This window comes from Gymnoscopelus microlampas (genome assembly GCF_963454915.1).
Source record: "Gymnoscopelus microlampas genome assembly, chromosome: 9".
NCBI lineage: Eukaryota > Metazoa > Chordata > Actinopteri > Myctophiformes > Myctophidae > Gymnoscopelus > Gymnoscopelus microlampas.
Genome location: NC_139946.1, coordinates 5,288,056 through 5,310,266, shown reverse-complemented (window position 1 = coordinate 5,310,266; position 22,211 = coordinate 5,288,056). Strand labels below are relative to the sequence as shown.

At 39.3% G+C, this 22,211-nt stretch overlaps 1 protein-coding gene across 1 annotated transcript in view; it reads left to right on the top strand.

Moving 5' to 3' along the window:
- Positions 1-7,575: 7,575 nt before the first annotated feature.
- LOC311051357 (hemicentin-2-like) overlaps positions 7,576-22,211 on the top strand; it is a gene marked incomplete at both ends in the record, with an annotated part of 36,422 nt that continues 21,786 nt past the window's right edge. The window contains 15 exons of the mRNA XM_084065921.1: positions 7,576-7,630; positions 8,055-8,237; positions 8,410-8,634; positions 9,851-10,111; positions 10,530-10,607; positions 10,719-11,009; positions 11,232-11,313; positions 11,426-11,453; positions 11,545-11,648; positions 16,421-16,506; positions 16,891-17,076; positions 17,299-17,523; positions 17,903-18,193; positions 18,449-18,492; positions 18,744-18,850. Of these exons, the coding sequence (XP_083922047.1) occupies positions 7,576-7,630; positions 8,055-8,237; positions 8,410-8,634; positions 9,851-10,111; positions 10,530-10,607; positions 10,719-11,009; positions 11,232-11,313; positions 11,426-11,453; positions 11,545-11,648; positions 16,421-16,506; positions 16,891-17,076; positions 17,299-17,523; positions 17,903-18,193; positions 18,449-18,492; positions 18,744-18,850 (2,246 nt within the window). The remainder of the gene's footprint in view (positions 7,631-8,054; positions 8,238-8,409; positions 8,635-9,850; positions 10,112-10,529; positions 10,608-10,718; positions 11,010-11,231; positions 11,314-11,425; positions 11,454-11,544; positions 11,649-16,420; positions 16,507-16,890; positions 17,077-17,298; positions 17,524-17,902; positions 18,194-18,448; positions 18,493-18,743; positions 18,851-22,211) is intronic.

Sequence of the window (22,211 nt, the reverse complement as noted above, 5' to 3'; positions counted from 1 at the left end):
CACACACACACACACACACACACAGCAGGGAGCTGCAGAGACTCTGCAGAGACACACAGGCGCGGGTGCAAAGCGGACACACACACACACACACACACACACACACACACACACACACACACACACACACACACACACACACACACACACACACACACACATATGCAGGCGCGAAGCGACGCATGCGCAGTTTGATCGGAGACCCAGGACTCCATCCACCCACCCACCGTCAGGTTACTAGAATTATAGTAGGACTAGACCATACCCGGTGAAGGGCGCCCTTCACCATACCCGGTGAAGGGCGCGCGTCCCCTCGTATATATATAAAAATTTGCTATATAAAAGAGCAAAATAGGCTTGCTATTTTCTGTTGCCCTGCAGCAGGCTTGAGTATATTTTTGATGGCATTTTACACCACTAACAACATTAATCAGAGAATCACACGTCTTTGTCACAACTCGTGTTTTGTCTTTTTTAACCAACACAGTACAAAGTACTGGACACACAGATGACACACAGGTCATAGATGACTCAGGTCATAAACCTGGAAATACAGGAAAATAAACATTGTATTACCATATATTCATAGCATATATGATTCACAATTAAGCAGCAGGTAATGTAGCACAGTCTATCACAGTAGAACCGAAATAGCAGAAAATGACTACAATACCCATGAGGCATTCTGAACCATGAGCCAACAACGCGTCGCCCCAGCTACCATTAAGTTACAGTGTCCAAGTTACAATACACAAAATACACCAAAATAATACTTTTCAATGGACTACTTGGGTAGCACTGATAATATTAACCACAGTAAGGTTCATAAAGTGTGTTGATGAAACGTTTACATTGTTGATTAAGTCACGATGACGACGTTAGCATTAGCGTTAGCCGCATGCTAGCGCCAAACGTCCGTTAGCTTAGCATCACGCTAACGGCTCATATACTTGGTTTGGCTAATAAACATTAATCCCAACTAACGCCAACACAGTAATGGATGTAAACATACACATGCTTTGGACATTATTATCAGGTTGCATGTTGGTGGTATGGGGTTTGTTTGGTTTGGCCTCGTTTTCATAGACCTCGTTGCTTGTTTCTCTCGCGAAACCTGTGGCCATGTTTCCCATTCAACCCGGAAAAAAACCCTACGTCCGCTGCCACTACTGCTCCCGGTTTGGCTACAATGGGAAACATGGCCACAGGCTGACTAAATAAGCGATTAAAACGGGTAGTTTCGCTGGCGACCTAAAATATTATGCAGGCGACCAAACCTTAAACATCCGTGCGGTTTAGAATCTACCATTAGTTTTGGGATACGATGTATACAAAAGGGTAAACAGCGGAGCCTTGGCGGACGTTCGGCCGATCCTGGAAGAGAACGACATAGAACCGTTCTTTATGGAGCTAATGTGCATCGTGTGTGGGGAAACAAATCTGGAGTGTTTACTTTCCACAGCAGAGAGTGGGCGGGGTCTATGGTGTAGCGTCGGCGTCGGTGTTGCCATGTCCGCCGATTGTAAGCGCTTTAGGGCCAATGTTGGTGTTATAGGGTTCGTTTGGTTTGGCCTCGTTTTCATAGACCTCGCTGCTTGTTTCTCTCGCGAAACCTGGCACACAACGACGCATGCGCAGTTTGATCAAGAGTCCACCCTACCACCAACCACCACCACCAACCACCACCGTGAGCTTACTAGAATTATAATAGGATACATATCTGTATTTCCAGAAGCTTTTGAGCAGCAGTACCCTGTGGCTATGCAGGCCTATATCAATGGGAGCCATGAGCATATATTGACTCATTGGGTATGTTTGTTATTTTTGCTGTATTTTGTCATCTTGCTATAGGGGCCTAATGTCTGGGATGAATTGTTGGAGGGTTGGTCTAATGCTTTATTATTTGATTTTTTTGTAGGAGCTGAACTAACCATCACTGTTTTTCCCACCGTGCCATACTATTTAGACTGGGTTTTTGCTATTGGACTGTGTGCAATAGGGTTGACTCAGGACAGAACTATACTGGGCCATTAAGTAGCATTGCATGATTTTGGTTTTGCGTATTTGTATTTAGTTTTGATTTGCTGATTTGCTTTAGGTTACTTATTTACTTTATTTGCTTTTGGTTTTGCATTATTTGGATTTGATTTGTTTAATTTCGGTATATTTAGTTTAGAGGCCCAAGTAGGCCCCGAAGCCCTTCCTTAATGCCCCTTTGCCTCTTGAGTTTAGTCCCTTTGCGGAACTCCCAGTAATACTAAACGCTTTCTTCTTTCTGTATTTCAACCTGACTATTTTTTATACCAACTGTTTTAATAAACCTGACACATTTGATACATCAGCCTCTGGTTCTGTTCATTCTGAACCCGTACCTTTCTGGGGAACCTTACCGTGTTCAGTCCTATATTATATCTATATACAGTATATGGTTAATGTGTTTAAAGGATCCCTCACTCCTATATGTGTGGGTGGCGTAGTCATTGCTTTATATAGCCCTGCTACACAAGTAAAAAAAATAGTACTTTTCCCACCACTGTAACCCACTACGTCGACCGCACAACGCAAATTCTGATCTAATGATAAGAACAGATGCTACCAGGGGCGGACTGGCCATTTGGCATACCGGGCATATGCCCGGTGGGCCGCTGGGTAAGTGGGCCGGTGGGCCCACTGACCCAGCGGGTCAATATTTCTGCTCCCATTTTAGGGTTATTACGGTCATTTCTGGGTCCAACTCAGAAATGACGCGCGTTCCAACTCCGGAAAGGTACAGGTGGGCCTTACTTAGGCAATATTACACGAGAGGGTGTGCTTTACCGTCATTATTGGCACGCCAGTGATGCGGTCAGGACGGAGGCGGAGCCGAGTTCCGCAACCAATCAGATTGCTTGGTCGATGCTACTCACGTGAGATATATGACAGTCAATGATGGAAAAAGTACTCAAATTCTTTACTTAAGTAAAAGTACCAATACTGCAATATAAAAATACTCTGCTACAAGTAAAAGTCCAGAAGTATTGGCATCAAAATGTACTTAAAGTACCAAAAGTAAAAGTACTAAATATTTGAAAATAGCAGATCTACAACGCGTCGCAATGCGACGCGTTGTGAGCTTGTAGATCTGCTATCAAAAAACCTATGTATAAAACTAGAGGGTCGGGGCGCTGCGCGCCCCTCCCCCTAGCCGCTGCGCGGGGCTTTGTGTTTGTTGGTCTCTATAATATATAAAGCCATAATAGGAGATGTTCCCAATGGAGCTATGCCCAAATATGGAGTGTGTTGTCTGACCTCACTTGGGTCTCGTTGGGCGGTTATATAAAGCCATAATAGGAGATGTTCCCAATGGAGCTATGCCCAAATATGGAGTGTGTTGTCTGACCTCACTTGGGTCTCGTTGGGCGGTAGATAGGGTTAAAGTGGTTAATGTATGTTTCATTATATCATAATTTATATCTGAAAAGTAACTAGTAACTAAAGTTTTCAAATAAATGTGGTGGAGTAAAAGTACAATATTTACCTCTGAGATGTAGTGGAGTAGAAGTAAAAGTATTGGAAATACTCAAGTAAAGTACAAATACCTCAAAATTGTACTTAAGTACAATACTTAAGTAAATGTACTTTTCCACCACTGATGACAGTACAGACTACTGAGACTAGGCATTTGGTGATGAGAATGATCAATATAGCATCCATGATCCATCTATCCATCTATGCACTGACAGCACCAAACACTGCAATGTGGGTCAATGTCCAAAACTCTACACACAATATAGACGATGTCCTGCACGACAGTGACATCTTGAGGCCGTACAAACAACAACAGGAGTTGGCCCTAAAGCGCTTTCCAATCGAGGATGGCCAACAGCAACATGATAGCAGTGGTGTGTAAAGTAACTAAGTACATTTGCAGATATAAATTATTCTAAAACAAACATTAACCCCTTTAGCCCTATTTTATACCTAAGCTATTTGAAAATAGCCGCTCACAACGCGTCGCGATAAGAAGAGTTGTGAGTTTGTAGATCTGCTATTTTCAAACAGTTTAGAACTTTTACTTTTGGTACTTTAACACATTGTCTGCCAGGGTTTATTCAAAATATACTCACCCACTGCCAGCATTTTATATCATTTTGTATAGAAAGAATGTGAATTATTTTATTTTTATTATTTTATATCTCCTAATTCGTTGTGAATAACAAAAAGAAATGAATACCCAAAAATTAGAGAAACATTTTAGAAATTCAAAAACAAAATAAAAAATAAAAATAAAAAAAGGGGAGAATTTTCCCCTTTGGCGGTTAACACCATTGACTGAAATCCAATTTCTGGAATCCACAACTAGCTACCATACCTTGCCAAACCAAAGCAATGGTTTAGCTGGTAGAACTTGATCTATATAGCCATATGATGTAATACGCACCCACTCACCTTTGCAGCTAAATGGCCCTTTTGCGGTGTGTACTGATTAGACTCAATTATTATTATCCAAAATAATTAGGATTTGTTTTGGTGGTTAAGTGGCTCAGTAGTTAATAGCAGACATACTATTGTTTTGCAGCACATTGGAATAGACACTATGAAACATTAGGAGTCCATTAGTATTCAGTTAGGGCTAGGCCAATGTATTTTTGGTAAAAGTATTATTTTGCATGGCAAAAATGAAATATTAATGAAAATGTCCATCACAAGCTGCCATGGTGATGACCCCTGCCTACATGGAATGTTACATTATTAGTTACATTGTTTGTACATTGCTTACTTTGCAACTGTCTGCTGGTTTAGCCTAATTGTTTTATTGGCTTAAGTACAGTAGGCTACTTTGCAGATGGAGTACCGTTTCAATTCAGTGTTCATAATGTAGGATGTATTTTCACCGTATTAGCCATCCTGGTGACAGTAGATTAATAGTGTTGTCTCTTGACAATTTGTTGACCTGTAAGTCCAGCCCATGCACCTGCTATTTACAGAGGATACAGGACATCTGGGCACCTTGATGTAAATTTGGCCATTTTGTCCAGAATGTAAAAAATGAAAAATGATCTTAAGTAATGTAAAGTATACATGATGTGAACATGCACAGTACATCATTATCAGACTTAATGTTATCCTTCAACTTCTTGTATATGTCCAAAAATGACTGCATATACAGGTTTTGTTGCCCCCCCGACCCAACGATGACAAAATCTGCTCACTCCCAGTTCCTGTTCAGAGACACATGACAGATTAAAATAAACAGATCGTTATGTGTAGTGTGGGGAGGAATCAGTTGACATAACTGAATTGGGGAGAAAAATGGGGTAAAAAAATAAAAAGTGGAAGAAAATAATTCTTAACAGTTTACTTGTTGAATTTACAGTAAATGCAAACAAATCCATTTACTCATGAATAGTGTAAGACCTAATATTTGTCTTTTTGATGTTTATGTCAAAGATGCCCCGGTGAATGTGTTGGCTGAGGACTGGTCAGTGCACCAGACAGTCCAGCAGAGAGCAGCAGTGTGAACTTGACCTGCAGCAGTGATGCTAACCCACCAGTACACAACTACACCTACAAAAGGACTGGGCCTCCTGGTTCCAGCTCCCTGGTCCAGGTAGGGTCAGAACAGGTGCTGGTTCTGGCCTCTTTGCAGCCCTCCCACTAGTCTGTGAGCCAGGACCCCAAATATTTGCCATCTGTACCATAGTGGTTTTTGGGAAGGTGTACACACATATAGTACTAGAAAATATGGTGCTTTGCAGTTTTTTACAAGCACCTCTATGGCTGGCAACATAGCTAACTCATTCATTGATGTGTGTAAGTAATAATGCATAGAATAGCATTTTTGTAATTTACCATTACATATTTGCAGCTTTTCATCAGCAATTGTTTACATGCAGCAGAGTACCTCTATGGCTGGCAAAATGACACACACGCACGCACGCACACACATTGAGGGAGCAGCAGAGGAGTTGTGTGAGAAATAGAGACTTTCAATAATGATGGTATATAGATGTTATGGTGGAGTTGTGAATAGAAGGTTGAGAACCAGAGCTCAGGGAGAGATAAGGACACCATTAGGACCGTTAGAGAAAGCATGGTGGAAAAGGAGGATGGAACAGTGGGGACAAGTTTGGCTGTGGCCATTGATCAAGAACATGTCATGAAAATGCATCTGCTGATGAATGTGTGGTCAAGGGAATATTTAACCCATTTAGACCTGAAGCCGATTCCACAAATGTCTTCTTAATCCCAAAATATTACTGAAAAACCTATGTTTCTATATCAGTGGTGCTCAAACTTTTTCATGTCAAGGACCCTCAAAATGATATGTATTTGGCCGCCGACCCCCATGTGAAAATATGTTGTTCCAGGGACCCCCCAGAAGCAAAGATTTGAGTTAAAAATGATCGCTTTAAAAGAATATATATATTCAAAGATTTGCACACATTTTCACGATTTAAAAAAAATAGCAGATATACAAGCTTGTAGATCTGCTATTTTTGAAAAATCTTGAAAATGTGTGCAAATCTTTGAATATATATGTGTGTGTGTAACACTGATGTTCCACAACTTGCTTCGGAGTGACCACACTTGCAGTTCCTCAAAATGTCACCCTCCATTTCACCTTCACAATGACTACTATAAGTTTGTTAACCATATTCACAAACTTCCACGCATGATTATTTTCTTTAAGAAAACAACCTCAGACATCATAGATTTCACATTATTAACAAAAAGATAAATGACTAGGAATACATATTGAAGATATATCAAAAATGCACTCATTTTAAATGATGATGAGATAAAGTAATATTGATATTTCATGTTAATTGACCGGAGGCAAGGCAAGTTTATTTGTATAGCACATTTCAACAAGGCAATTCAATTAACATTAAACAGATTATTCTGATTGGCTACAATTGGCTTTCAAACAATGCCACAAATAATGAGCCCACCGTCTGATTGCCGTGAAAATGTGCACACCATACTCCCAGTAGGGAGTATGTGTGCAGTATGCGAGATCAAGATTTATCAGTCAGATTTAGCAGATTCCATTTCAATTGGCTATGACTGCCTTCCAAATTTCACAGACACTGGTTTGGCAACCCGGCCTGGCAGGTGTCTGCGTGCAGAGGAGCACTATTTTCTAGTTGATATCTGCAAGTAAGAAGCATCATTAAATGATGTATTGATATTGCTTGGTTTTTTGACATTTTCCTTTTCAAATTATCTTTTAAATGCAATTCATGGAAGCTTTTCTGGGAAAAACGATTTCACTCTTTGTGAAACTTGTGATGTGACAGTAAACTTGAGGTTGAAGTCGACATGGTTGCATGAGGCACTTTCAATTCAAACTTTCAGACATGAGAGTGAAGAAATGCTCCAAATACAAAACTTACATTACTACTGCTAACCCTAATCCTATAATTATTAAAATGTAACATTAACATTGGTGAGAGTCAGTATATCCATACAGTACATTTATTGCCAGCTTATTGTACAACGGAGAGTACAGTACAATACATTAGTTGGTTGTGAAGTTTGTCTTTCATTGCAGTTACTTGATGCTGGGGTCAGTTTTCACCTCAAGATATCATGAGGTTTCTAAAGACAATCAGTGTGATCCTGGACATTCTGATCTTGGTACTTGGTAAGGACAGTTTGAAATGGTTTCATATTCACAGTGTGTTCACCCCTCATAGATTTACAAACAGCTAGTTGTCAGACAACTAGTTAAATGTTGTGGTTAATGTACACATAATATTGAGGTAAATATAATAAAGAACAATTAAAAAAGATTTTATATTATATTATATTACTTTACATTATTTGACATTACATGATATGATATGATATGATATTATATTATTGAGGAAAACATCATGTCATCATGATCTAATGGATCAATGAAAAGAGGCCAGAAGTTCAGAATTATTATCTCGTATGATAAAAAAAGATTAATCCGAAGATTGACTATTTTTTTTACAGCTGTTTATTTTCTGTGTGTATTTTACAGGTGTTTGTAGTGGTCAGTGGAGAGTGACCTACACCAATCCTTCTCTGTGTCACAACAGGCTCATCAGTAGATATTGGTTGTTCATATGATTACCCAGTGTCAGTTGTCATTCAAGGGACAACCTGGTACAGGAACTATCGAGTTGTTCTCGATGGCTCTCAACCTGATCAAGGTCGTATTCAAAACATTGGTAATAAACTCCATGTTTGTACCCTGAGGATCATACAACACAGTGATAAGGGTAAATATCACTTCACGATGGGGACACAAAGCGGTCCGTGGAGCGGTGATAAAGTATCTTTGTCTGTAACAGGTAAACAAGAGTACTTTTTTAACCTTTCATGCAATCAAAGTCAAATCTTTCTGTCAATCTCACCAACTGACGTCCATCTTGTTTTTATTCTTCTGATCAGAACTGTCTGTACAGGTGACTCCTCCCACTGTGTTAGAGGGGACACGGGTGACACTCACCTGTCAAACATCTTGTCAATCAAGTCCCAACATTGTCTGGTTTAAAAATGGACAACGAGTATCCAAACCACAATTCCAGGCCAGAATAGGGGATCCTGGGAGTTACCAGTGTGCTGTTGAAGGACAAGAGACATGGAAGTCTGAAGCTGTGATGTTGGATGTGCAGTGTGAGTTTATATGAGTTCATGTGACGTCTTTGTCTGAATCTGTTTCTCTCTGTTTCATTCTGTCTTTAATGCATTCAATTCATACACATTCAAAGAATCATATTAAATTAAAGCTGTAAGCAGTGATGACCGGGCCCTCCCCTCGTACCTTTATCCACATCAGGATGCACAGTATCCACCATGCTGTTTCTGCAGAGCAACATGATTCCAAACGTAGGATTAGTTTGTAAAAGTAGAATTTCCAGGCAATTGTTGCTATGCCTATGACACATAATGCCAGTAGGTGGCGTTATGACTTTATTGTAACTAAATATTGACACCTAAATATGTTCAGGCTATGAAACTATCAAACCTAAATACATTTAAAAAATAAATGTCACTAAGTCCACCAGGAGGTGTTGTCAAAGCAAAGCTGGTAATGTGTACACCACATTATTCAAAAGCAAACTCAAAGAAAAAAAAGTGTAACCTATAGTTTGTAAGCACAACAAATAATGTCAATCATTTTATTGTATCAATATGCATTATTCCTCCACAGACCCTCCAGAAATGCCCTTAGTGTCAGTGAATCCACCAGGAGAAGTAGTTGAGGGCAGTAAAGTGACTCTGACCTGCAGCAGTGATGCCAACCCACCAGTAGACAACTACACCTGGTACAGAGACAGAGGAAGCAGCTTTATCTCCATTGGTCCTCAGCTGGTAAAGGACAATGTGTCTCCTGCAGACTCTGGACAGTACACCTGTCAGGTGACAAACAAACATGGATCCCAAATGTCCTCAACTCGTCCCATTAATGTTCTCTGTAAGTTAAATGACAATAATGCTGCAAATCAATAAATTACTTGTAATCTAATGTAAATATAACAATATATATGACCACAGGTTAATTGTCTTTTTGATGTTTCTATCAAGATGCACCAGTGATAAAAACGCATGAGTTTGATCACTTGTGTATTTTATATACACTTAGTGACTTTGAAGTGGATCTGATTATCCTCTTATGGCGCGCTCCCACCGCACTTTTATTTTACCTCTGGGGCGGAATCTGCCAATGCTTTGTCAATGCAAATGCGTGGATTCTTGGAAAAAATCCGCAAGAATCCACGCATTTGCATTCACAATGCATTGGCAGATTCCGCCCCGTAGGTAAAATAAAAGTGTGGTGGGAGCGCGCCCTTAGGAGGAGTTTGGTAAATTATTATTTTTTCCTCTGCAGATGGTCCCAAGAATGTTGTTTTGTCAGTAAGTCCACCAGGAGATGTTGTCAAAGGAAGCTCGGTCACTTTGACCTGCAGCAGCAGTGGTTCAAATCCACCAATCCAGAGCCTCATCCTGCTCAAAGACAACACTGAAGTGACACAGAAGAAGATAATGACCATCTCTAACATCCAACCCAGTGACAATGGAAGATACTCCTGTCAGGCAAAGAACTACATTACCACAGTCACTTCACTTGGAGTCACTCTTCATGTTCACTGTGAGGTTCTAATTTAATTTAGATCAAATTAAATGGCATTTGCTTTATTATTTTGACCAACGCTGTAATGTTTACACCACATTATTGAAAAGCATTAAGTATTGTTATTCATTGTTCATACCAAGAAGAAAGAAATACTGTAACCTATACCTATACTAAACACTATACTATACTAAACACAGAAAATAATGTAAATCATTATATTGTATCAATATCCATTATTCCTCCACAGACCCTCCAGTAAAGACCACAATATCAGTGAATCCACCAGGAGAAGTAGTTGAGGGCAGTAAAGTGACTCTGACCTGCAGCAGTGATGCCAACCCACCAGTAGACAACTACACCTGGTACAGAGACAGAGGAAGCAGCTTTATCTCCACTGGTCCTCAGCTGGTAAAGGACAATGTGTCTCCTGCAGACTCTGGACAGTACACCTGTCAGGTGACCAACAAACATGGATCCCAAATGTCATCACCTCATCCTATTAATGTTCTCTGTAAGTTAAATAACATTAATGCTGAAAATCTGTACAGTAGTCATAATCTAATGTAAATATAACAATATCTACAGTATGACCACAGGTTATTTGTGTTTTTGATGTTTCTAGATGCACCAGTGAATGTATCAGTGGAGCTCAGTGCACCAGACAGTCCAGCAGAGGGCAGCAGTGTGAGCTTGACCTGCAGCAGTGATGCTAACCCACCAGTACACAACTACACCTGGTACAAGAGGACTGGGCCTCCTGGTTCCAGCTCCCTGGTCCAGGTAGGGTCAGGACAGGTGCTGGTTCTGGCCTCTCTGCAGCCCTCCCACACTGGACTGTACTTCTGTCACACCAGGAACTCACTGGGAGAAAACAACTCTACTGAGGTGCTGCTGCACATGGACACAATAGACAGTGAGTAGACAGAGGAAGATGTTGGAAGGAATGATTGGAATAACATGTACTTTACAGTCTGTAACCTGATAACTACATCTACTAAAGTGTATAATGCAGTTTTAGACAAAATAAATATATATATATATATATAAAGAACCAGAAAACCACACTTTAAATAATGTTGATTGATTTCATTCTCTGATGATAATTAATGTTAAATATGGTGTCATTTTACTGCAGGTCATCTTGTCATTCTTCGTGTTGGTATTGGAGTCAAGCTGTTGGCAGTGCTGCTGCTTCCTTTGGTTATGTGGTGGGCCTGGTGAGTTTCCTGTCATCATAATGACTCTACAATGAAAGTTATATTCTTGTCAGCATGCAACACATTAAAACGTCAAACAATTGTTTTAAAATAACATTTCTTGTTTTTAAAGGAAACAAGATTCTGACATGGACAAAGAAGTGAGGAGAGCTAAATTATTTTTAATTGATTGCACTTTTCTTATACAGTATGATTTATTGATGATTTTGAATATGATTCACTGTGTTTCAGGAGGACAGTCCAGATTATGTGATCAGTGGAAGTGTTGGTCGTAGACGAGGCTTCATCTCCTCTGCTGATCAGGACACCAGGGTTGTAGAAGAGGAAAGCAACGTGTAAAGAAGACCAGGTGCTTATCAGTGTCTGCTGCCTGGACACTGAAATACAGCTTGAGAAGCCAAGATCAGCTAGCTTAGTAGAATAGCAGAACATATAGAAAAGTTACACTGTCATAAAACTGTGTTGAAAGAGTGAGATTCCCAGAGTCATCACACCCATACTGACCAGAGAGGAGAGATGAAGATGAACAGATTGAGTCAGAAAGGAGAGATGGTAGTGTGAGAGAAAGAGGAAGCATACATCTCACACACACCAGGGCCTGTACGCACGCACGCACGCACGCACGCACGCACACGCACATGCACATTGAGGAATCAGCAGAGGAGTTGTGGGTGAAATAGAGAAATGAAATAATGTGGTAAAGATGTTATGGTGCAGTTGGGAACAGAAGGGGGAGAAACATTAGGAAATATAGGCTATGGATGCCTTTAGCAGGATCCTTCAGTATATTGTCTTCCAATTCCCTCAGCTATCTTTTAGCTGCTCTTTTGTTTTTATGTTGTTCCTCTCTGCCTGATAAAAGAAAAAGTAAAATTCTCTTGAAAGTGCTGTTATAACATTTCTACAGGGACAGAGGTCAGCTAGGTCAACTGTTAGGGAGTTAAAGTTGGAACACCCGTCTACTCTGATTCCCTTCAAAATGTGGTAATATACATTTGTATATTTGTATAATTATATTTGTTTTATTTCTTTAATAGTTCAAAACATTTTGATTAAGTTTTACTTATGTATTCAATGGATAGTCACATAATAAGCTAAAGTTCCTGCAATAAAAGCATATATAAAATTCAATTCTGACTTTGTCACTATTTATCCACCTTCATGGTAATTCAGTTCTATGGTGAATGATTGTAACTCCTGCTGAACAGTAATATATACAGTAGGTTTTGCATGCTTGACATTGTGAAAGGTTGGCTCTAACCATAAATCTACATTTCCTTATATGTCATTAGAGTTGTACTACAGTTAACTAAATAGTATCTTTCTACAGGTCAAAGGGAAGTGTATTTAGGTAATAAGCAGGGAAGACATCAGGATGCAGGTAGTGAGAGGTCAGATGAGTCCACTTATACCAGTTTTAATATAGCCTTAAATATTTAGAAGTGTGATATGCTCTGCTTAAACACTGACCCCTAGGAGGGAAACTAGCACACTAGGGTGGTCTGTGCTATTGTTATTGTATATTGTATTTACTAAAAGTTAGAGTAACTTATTAAACAGTGTGCAGTAAATGCAATGTATACTGTCAGTACACAGTAAACAGTGTGTATAGTTTAATGCAGTGTATGGTATACTGTCAGTACACATTTTGTCCTGCAAAGGTGGCTCCGTCCTGAAAATGAACAGTTTTGACCTGCTCACCTTGGTGTAACACTGATATAATCACAGGAATAAAATAAAATAAAGAGCTAATTTTGAGAGTCCAAATTAATGTTTTTCTCACATGAGACACTTGCTCGTGTTGTGAGCTTGTATCTGCTATTTTCTCTTCTTCCAAAAATGTGTAAAAAAAATCAATTCAAATAACATTTATTAAAAATGTAAAACTTTTTTAGGGTATAGAATTTGCCTCTGTATTGGGAAATGAGTGTGAATTATGTTATGTAGATTTTTTATATGTTGTAACTTTTGTACTGCTGCTATCTTTGGGCAGGGCTCCCTTAAAATAGAAATCTTGTACCTCAATAATAATAATAAAGGCTGGAAAAACAAGAGAAACTGGCAGTTAGTACTATTAACAATGCACGGCAGCAGACACTCAGGGTTTCTGAGACATATGTGGTTGGGTGTGAGAGGTGTGAAATGTTTTTAGGACATGGCTAACACCTCTATCTCATGCACACGATGTCTGTAAATGTGAACCTGCTAGTTTATGTTGATAGGCTTTTTGACAGGTTAATCAGGGCAGTGAGGGCACCTGCTCTCTCAAAAGTCTGTGCAAGGCCCTGACATCTATTGTAGCATCAGGATATCTTGGTGGTATTGCCTCTTACCAGGTTTAGTATTTATATGTAATCACACCATGTCAGTGTCATATTGGCAATACAGAATGAGTTTGAAATATTTTATAAACACTGTTAGAAACATGCATAGGCGCCGATCCTATGGGTCCTCAGGACCTAGAGCACCCACAGAGAAAGCCGAGCACCCACAGCGAATGTGCCGGTCGGCTGGTGAATGTGTATGCTTTGTAACGTGCACAGGACGCATGATGTACCAGGTCTGATACCACACGTCATTCTGAATGGATTTCTGACATTTAAACTCTCTCTGTAATCTGCAATGTCTGATTGTGTATTCCTTGTGCCAGTAACCATGAGCTAATCAAATTTTATGACTTGAAATGTAGGCTAAACGTATTTACTTTACGCTACTCTCTCTCTCTCTCTCTCTCTCTCTCTCTCTCTCTCTCTCTCTCTCTCTTGCTCCCTCGCTCTGTGTCACTATCCGTCTCTCACTTTTATTTCCTGTCTCATCTCAAAAGGTGGTTGATGTGCGTGTTTCTCTGCTGTCTGTGGTGGGTGGGTTGCACAGATCTAGGGTAGCCTACGTCTTTTTATCAGAAAAGAGCATTGTTCAACAACCTGTTCCTGTCAGTGTTAATACAAGGCCTAATTTCAAACTCTTCTTGTGTATCAAGTCAAGTTTATTAGTTGTTTTCCAGACAGGCCCACTGTGTGTCTTGTGTCACACATGCACACACGCACGTACACGCACGTACACTTATGCACAACGGATGTTCCATTTGCACTTCAATACACGACAGCATGATTTCTTTGACACACTCGTGGCGGCAGTGGCTCATTGCAAAGTGTTTTGGATAAAGGCAGTAAATAAAAGCACCATTCACCATTAAGACAGAGAACAATGAACTAAAAGTCAGCAGTAGTTAAGTTTCATACTGTCCATTCTGAATCATAATGTGTACAAGTAATGAAGGAGGTAACAACACATTCTGGTGGTTTTAACCTTGACTTCCTTTTTAGTTGTGTGTGCGTCTGTGTTGTTGATCTGGTTAAAAGTCTAGATGTTAATGTACGTACCGGACAAGTTCTGGAGACAAGTGAGTATGTCTGATGTACCTCATTGTAACTTAGTAACAATGATACTTTATATATTCATTGACAGGATTGTATCTTATACTGATACATGTTTGACAAGGTAGCATGAGGTCAATTTCACTTCAAATCATTCAGAGATCTGAGTGAAGAAATGGTCCACACCTCACAGTGTGCTATTGTCATGTTATTTAGGTTTATTTACTGTTATTAGAATTGTTACTTCATTGATTTTTATTTGTTAGCTATTTGTGTAAATACACTCTTGTATTGTATATCTAGCATGTAACTAATACAAATCTTAAATCATTAATCAATGTACAAAACTTTCAAACTTTCAATGAACCATGTGAAATCATATCACATATAGTGTAAATATGATGTAACATTAACATTTATTGAGACTCAGTAATCTGTACTCTAAATGTCTAAAAGTAATGTGTGAAGACGAGGGAATGAAGGGAGTAAACAACATTTCTCTTTTTAGTTTTGGGTGTGTATTGTGGATCTGGTTATCAGTCATTAATGTAGGCATACTGGACAGACAAGCTCTGGAAACGGGTGAGTAAAGTAACAATGATATTTCATGTTAATTGACAGGATTGTAAGGCAAGGCAAGGCAAAGTTATTTATTCATCAAAAGTCATTATTATTTGTGGCATTGTTTGAAAGCCAATTGTAGCCAATCAGAATAATCAGTTTAATGTAAAGCACATTGAATTGCCTTGTTGAAATGGGCTTTACATTAAACTGATTATTATGATTGGCTACAATTGGCTTTCAAACAATGCCACAAATAATAATGAGTCTGATTGCCATGAAAATGTGCACGCATACTCCCAGTAGGGAGTATGTGTGCAGTATGCGAGATCAAGATGTATCAGTCAGATTTAGCAGATTCCATTCCAATTGGCTATGACCTTTCCAAATTTTGCGGACACTAGTTAGGCAACCCGGCTTGGCGGGTATCTGCGTGCAGAGGAGCACACTTTTCTAGTTGATATCTGCAATAAGAAGCATCATAAATTATGTATTGATATTGCTTTATTATTTTACGTTTTCCGTTTCAAATTATTATCTTTTAACTGCAATTCATGGAAACTTTTCTGGAAAATAATTTAACTCTTTGTAAAACTTGTGGTGTGACTGTAAACTTGAGGTTGAAGTTGACATGGTTGCATGAGGCACTTTCAATAACCTTCCAGACATGAGAGTGAAGAAATGGTCCAAATACAAAACTTGTATTACTACTAAGCCTAACCCTATAATTATTAAAATGTAACATTAACATCCCACTGAGCATTTTTCGGGCTATTAGACGTCTAAAATGCGTCTAAGAGCTAGGCTAAAATAGGGTTATAATTGGTATAACAGTGAAAGTTTTTTAGTTTTTTTGATTAGCTGTGTTTTAAGCATCTATTTATAGACCGTCTATATTATAGCCATTGAATTGACGTCTATAATATAGACGTCTATATATAGACGCTTAAAAAACAGCTAATCAACGTCTAGGCTAAGCCTAGACGTCTAAAAAACTTTCACCGTTAGACCAATTATAACCCTATTTTAGACGGAGGTCTAATAGCCGACTATGGCTCAGTGGGACTGGGATTGGTGAGACTTGGTGTAGTCATAGGTTTATTGACAGCTTATTGCAGAACAGAGAGTACAGTACATGTGTTGGTTGTGAAGTGTGTCTTTCATTGCAGTTACTTGATGCTGGGGTCAGTTTTCACCTCAAGATACCATGAGGTTTCTAAAGACAATCAGTGTGATCCTGGACATTCTGATCTTGGTACCTGGTAAGGAGAGTTTATAATGGTTTCATATTCACAGTGTGTTCACCTCTCATAGATTTACTAAATGACTTCAAACTGCAAAGTACAAATCAAATACCGTATTCAACACATTGTTAAATGTTGTGGGTAATGTACAGATAAATGTAAAAAGATATTGGAAAATATATTGAGGTAAATATAAAAAAGAACTACAAAATATTTTGTATTCCATTTTGTTATATTTTCATATTGAGGAAAATATCATGTCATGTCATCACAATCTAGTGGATCAACAGAATGAGACCAGAATTATTATGATAAAAAAGAACGATCAGAAGATTGACATTTTTGTTGACAGTTTATGACAGTTGACAGTTTATTTGTCTGTGTGTCTTTTACAGGTGTTTGTAGTGGTCAGTGGAGAGTGACCATCACCAATCCATGTGTCATGAGAGGCTCATCAGCAAATATTGGTTGTTCATATGAATACCCAGTGGGTCACACTGTCACTGAGACATTCTGGTACAAGAACAGCGTTGTTTTTCTCTCTGGCTTTCAACCTCATCAAGGTCGTATTCAAAACATTGGTAATAAACTCCATGATTGTACCATGAGGATCAATAACATACAAGACAGTGATAAGGGAGATTATCACTTCAGGTTTTGGACAACAGGTAATCAGATGTCCAGTCAACAAGTATCTTTGTCTGTAACAGGTAAATAAGAGTACTTTTTTATGTAATCAAAATCAAATCTTTCCTGACAATCTCACCAACTGACGTCCATCTTGTTTTTATTCTTCTGATCAGAACTGTCTGTACAGGTGACTCCTCCCACTGTGTCAGAGGGGTCATGGGTGACACTCACCTGTCAAACATCTTGTAAACCAAGACCCAACATTGTCTGGTTTAAAAATGGACAACACGTACCCAAGCCAAAATTCCAAGCCACAATAGAGGATGCTGGGAGTTACCAGTGTGCTGTTGAAGGACAAGAGACATGGAAGTCTGAAGCTGTGATGTTGGATGTGCAGTGTGAGTTTATATGAGTTCATGTGACGTCGTTGTCTCTCTTTGTCTGAATCTTTTTCTCTCTGTTTCATTCTGTCTTTAATTCAATTAATACAACACCACTCAAAGAAGAATCATATTAAATTAAAGCTGCAAGCAGCGATGACCGGGCCCTCCGCTCGTACCTTTATCCACATCAGGATGCACAGTATCCACCATGCTGTTTCTGCAGAGCAACATGATTCCAAACGTAGGATTAGTTTGTAAAAGTATAATTTGGTCTTCACCTGGTGTTCTCTGTAAGTTAAATGACAATAATGCTGCAAATCAATACATTATCTAATATAAATATAACAATATCTATGACCACAGGTTATTTGTGTTTTTGATGTTTCTATCAAAGATGCCCCAGCGAACGTGTTGGTGGAGGTCAGTCCACCACACAGTCCAGCAGAGGGCAGCAGTGTGAGCTTGACCTGCAGCAGTGATGCTAACCCACCAGTACACAACTACACCTGGTACAAGAGGACTGGGCCTCCTGGTTCCAGCTCCCTGGTCCAGGTAGGGTCAGGACAGGTGCTGGTTCTGGCCTCTCTGCAGCCCTCCCACACTGGACTGTACTTCTGTCACACCAGGAACTCACTGGGAGAAAACAACTCTACTGAGGTGCTGCTGCACATGGACACAATAGACAGTGAGTAGACAGAGGAAGATGTTGGAAGGAATGATTGGAATAACATGTACTTTACAGTCTGTAACCTGACAACTAAATATACTAAAGTGTATAATGCAGTTTTAGATCAAAATAAATATATATATATAAAGAACCAGAAAACCACACTTTAAATAATGTTGATTGATTTCATTCTCTGATGATAATTAATGTTAAATATGGTGTCATTTTACAGCAGGTCATCTTGTCATTCTTCGTGTTGGTATTGGAGTCAAGGTGTTGGCAGTGCTGCTGCTTCCTTTGGTTATGTGGTGGGCCTGGTGAGTTTCCTGTCATCATAACTCTACAATGAAAGTTATGTTCTTGTCAGCATTGCAACACATTAAAACGTCAAACAATTGTTTTAAAATAACATTTCTTGTTTTTAAAGGAAACAAGATTCTGACATGGACAAAGAAGTGAGAAGAGCTACATTATTTCAATTGATTGCACTTATCTATACTGATGATGAATGTCATAGGCCTACAGTATGATTTATTGATGATTTTGAATATGATTCATTGTGTTTCAGGAGGACAGTGCAGATTATGTGAACATCAGTGGAAGTGTTGGTCGTAGACGAGGCTTCATCTCCTCTGCTGATCAGGACACCAGGGTTGTAGAAGAGGAAAGCAACGTGTAAAGAAGACCAGGTGCTTATCAGTGTCTGCTGCCTGGACACTGAAATACAGCTTGAGAAGCCAAGATCAGCTAGCTTAGTAGAATAGCAGAACATATAGAAAAGTTACACTGTCATAAAACTGTGTTGAAAGAGTGAGATTCCCAGAGTCATCACACCCATACTGACCAGAGAGGAGAGATGAAGATGAACAGATTGAGTCAAAAAGGAGAGATACATCTCACACACACCAGGGCCTGTATGCACGCACTCACGCACGCACACGCACACGCACACGCACACGCACACGCACACGCACACGCACACGCACATGCACATGCACATTGAGGAATCAGCAGAGGAGTTGTGGGTGAAATAGAGAAATGAAATAATGTGGTAAAGATGTTATGGTGCAGTTGGGAACAGAAGGGGGAGAAACATTAGGAAATATAGGCTATGGATGCCTTTAGCAGGATCCTTCAGTATATTGTCTTCCAATTCCCTCAGCTATCTTTTAGCTGCTCTTTTGTTTTTATGTTGTTCCTCTCTGCCTGATAAAAGAAAAAGTAAAATTCTCTTGAAAGTGCTGTTATAACATTTCTACAGGGACAGAGGTCAGCTAGGTCAACTGTTAGGGAGTTAAAGTTGGAACAGCCGTCTACTCTGATTCCCTTCAAAATGTGGTAATATACATTTGTATATTTGTATAGTTATATTTGCTTTATTTCTTTAATAGTTCAAAACATTTTGATTAAGTTTTAATATGTATTCAATGGATAGTCACATGCTAAGCTAAAGTTCCTGCAATAAAAGCATATATAAAAATTCAATTCTGACTTTGTCACTATTTATCCACCTTCATGGTAATTCAGTTCTATGGTGAATGATTGTAACTCCTGCTGAACAGTAATATTTACAGTAGGTTTTGCATGCTTGACATTGTGAAAGGTTGGCTCTAACCATAAATCTACATTTCCTTGTAGTAAAAGTTTACTTACTGACGTCCTGATATGCACAACTACTAATATGTCATTAGAGTTGTACTACAGTTAACTAAATAGAATCTTTCTACAGGTCAAAGGGAAGTGCATTTAGGTAAGCAGGAAAGACATCAGGATGCAGGTAGTGAGAGGTCAGATGAGTCCACTTATACCAGTTTTAATATAGCCTTAAATATTTAGAAGTGTGATATGCTCTGCTTAAACACTAACCCCTAGGAGGGAAACTAGCAAACTAGGTGGTCTGTTATTGTATATTGTATTTACTAAAAGTTAGATTAACTAGCAAACAGTGTGCAGTAAATGCAATGTATACTGTCAGTAGTTTATATAGTTAAATGCAGTGTCAGTACACAGTACTGTCCTGAAAATGAACAGTTCTGACCTGCTCACCCTTGGTGTAACACTGATACTAGATAATGTAGATAATCACAGGAATAAAATAAAAAAAGCTCAGTATGAGAGTTTTTCTCACGAGACACGTTGCTCCTGTTGTGAGCTTGTAGATCTGCTATTTTCCAAAAATGTGTAAAAAATACATTCAAATAACGTTTATTTAAAATGTAAAACTTTTTAATAATAATAAAGTCTGGTTTTAGCAAGAAACAAGGGAACTGGCATGCTCAACTCAAAGGTACTCAGAGTACTACTAACAATGCACAACAGCAGATTCTCAGGGTTTCTGAGACATAGGTGGTTGGGTGTGAGAGGTGTGAAGTGTTTTTAGGTCATGGCTAACACCTATCTCATGCACACGATGTCTGTAAATGTGAACCTGCTAGTGTACTGTATGTTGATAGGCTTTTTGACGGGTTAATCAGGGCACCTGGCCTCTCTAAAGTCTGTGCAAGGCCGTATTGTAGCATCAGGAAATCTTGGTGGTATTGCCTCTTACCAGGTTTAGTATGTATATGTAATCACACCATGTCAGTGTCATATTGGCAATACAGAATGAGTTTGAAATATGTTATAAACACTGTTAGAAACATGCATAGGCGCCGATCCCATGGGTCCCCAGGACCTCGAGCATCTACAGAGAAAGCCGAGCACCCACAGCGAATGTGCCGGTCGGATGGTGAATGTGTATTGCTTTGTAACGTACACAGGACGCATGATGTACCCGGTCTGATACCACACGTCATTCTGAGCATATTTACGACATTTAAACTCTCTGTAATCTGCAATGTCTGATTTAATTCCTTGTGCCAGTTATGGTTTATCATCAGACAATCAAATGTTATGACTTGAAATGTAGGCTACACTTATTTACTTATCTCTCTCTCTCTCTCTCTCTCTCTCTCTCTCTCTCTCTCTCTCTCTCTCTCTCTCTCTGCTCCCCCGCTATCCGTCTCTCTCTTTGTCAAGTCTCTTTCGATTTGAGAGAGAGACAGACAGACAGAGAGAGAGAAATAGTATTTTTATTTCCTGTCTCAAAAGGTGGTTGACGTGCGTGCTGTCTGTGGTGGGTGGGTGCACAGATCTAGGGTAGCCTACGTCTTTGTATCAGAGGAGACTATTGTGCAACAACCTGTTCCTGAAACGGGTACACACACACACACCAGCAACTACTTGGAGGGGCTCCCACGTGAAAAATCATTATTTTTGTGTCTGTCTGTCAGTGTTAATTCAAGCCTAATTTAAAACTCTTCTTTATCAAGTCAAGTTTATTAGTTGTTTTCCAGACAGGCCCACTGTGTGTCTTGTGTCACACATGCACACGCATGCACACACACGCACGTACACTTATGCACACACAACGGATGTTCCATTAGCACTTCAATACATGACAGCATGATTTCTTTGACACACTTGTGGCGGCAGTGGCTCATTGCAAAGTGTTTTGGATAAAGGCAGTAAATAAAAGCACCATTCACCATTAAGACAGAGAACAATGAACTAAAAGTCAGCCGTAGTTAAGTTTCATACTGTTCATTCTGAATCATAACGTAACAAGTAATGAAGGAGGTAACAACACATTCTGGTGGTTTTAACCTTGACTTCCTTTTTAGTTGTGTGTGCGTGTGTGTGTTGTTGATCTGGTTATAAGTCTAGATGTTAATGTACATACTAGACAGACAAGTTCTGGAGACAAGTGAGTATGTCTGTCTGTACCTCATTGTAACTTAGTAAATATGATACTTTATCATTGACAGGATTGTATCTTATACTGATACATGTTTGACAAGGTAGCATGAGGTCACTTTCACTTCAAATCATTCAGAGATCTGAGTGAAGAAATGGTCCACACCTCACAGTGTGCTATTGTCATTATGGGGCCAGGCTTCCAGCATGGACCCATATTGTTATTCGCATTATTCCATTTCTTCTTCTTCTTCTTCTTCTTCTTCTTCTTCTTCTTCTGCCACTTTTGGCAGTTCTGGCT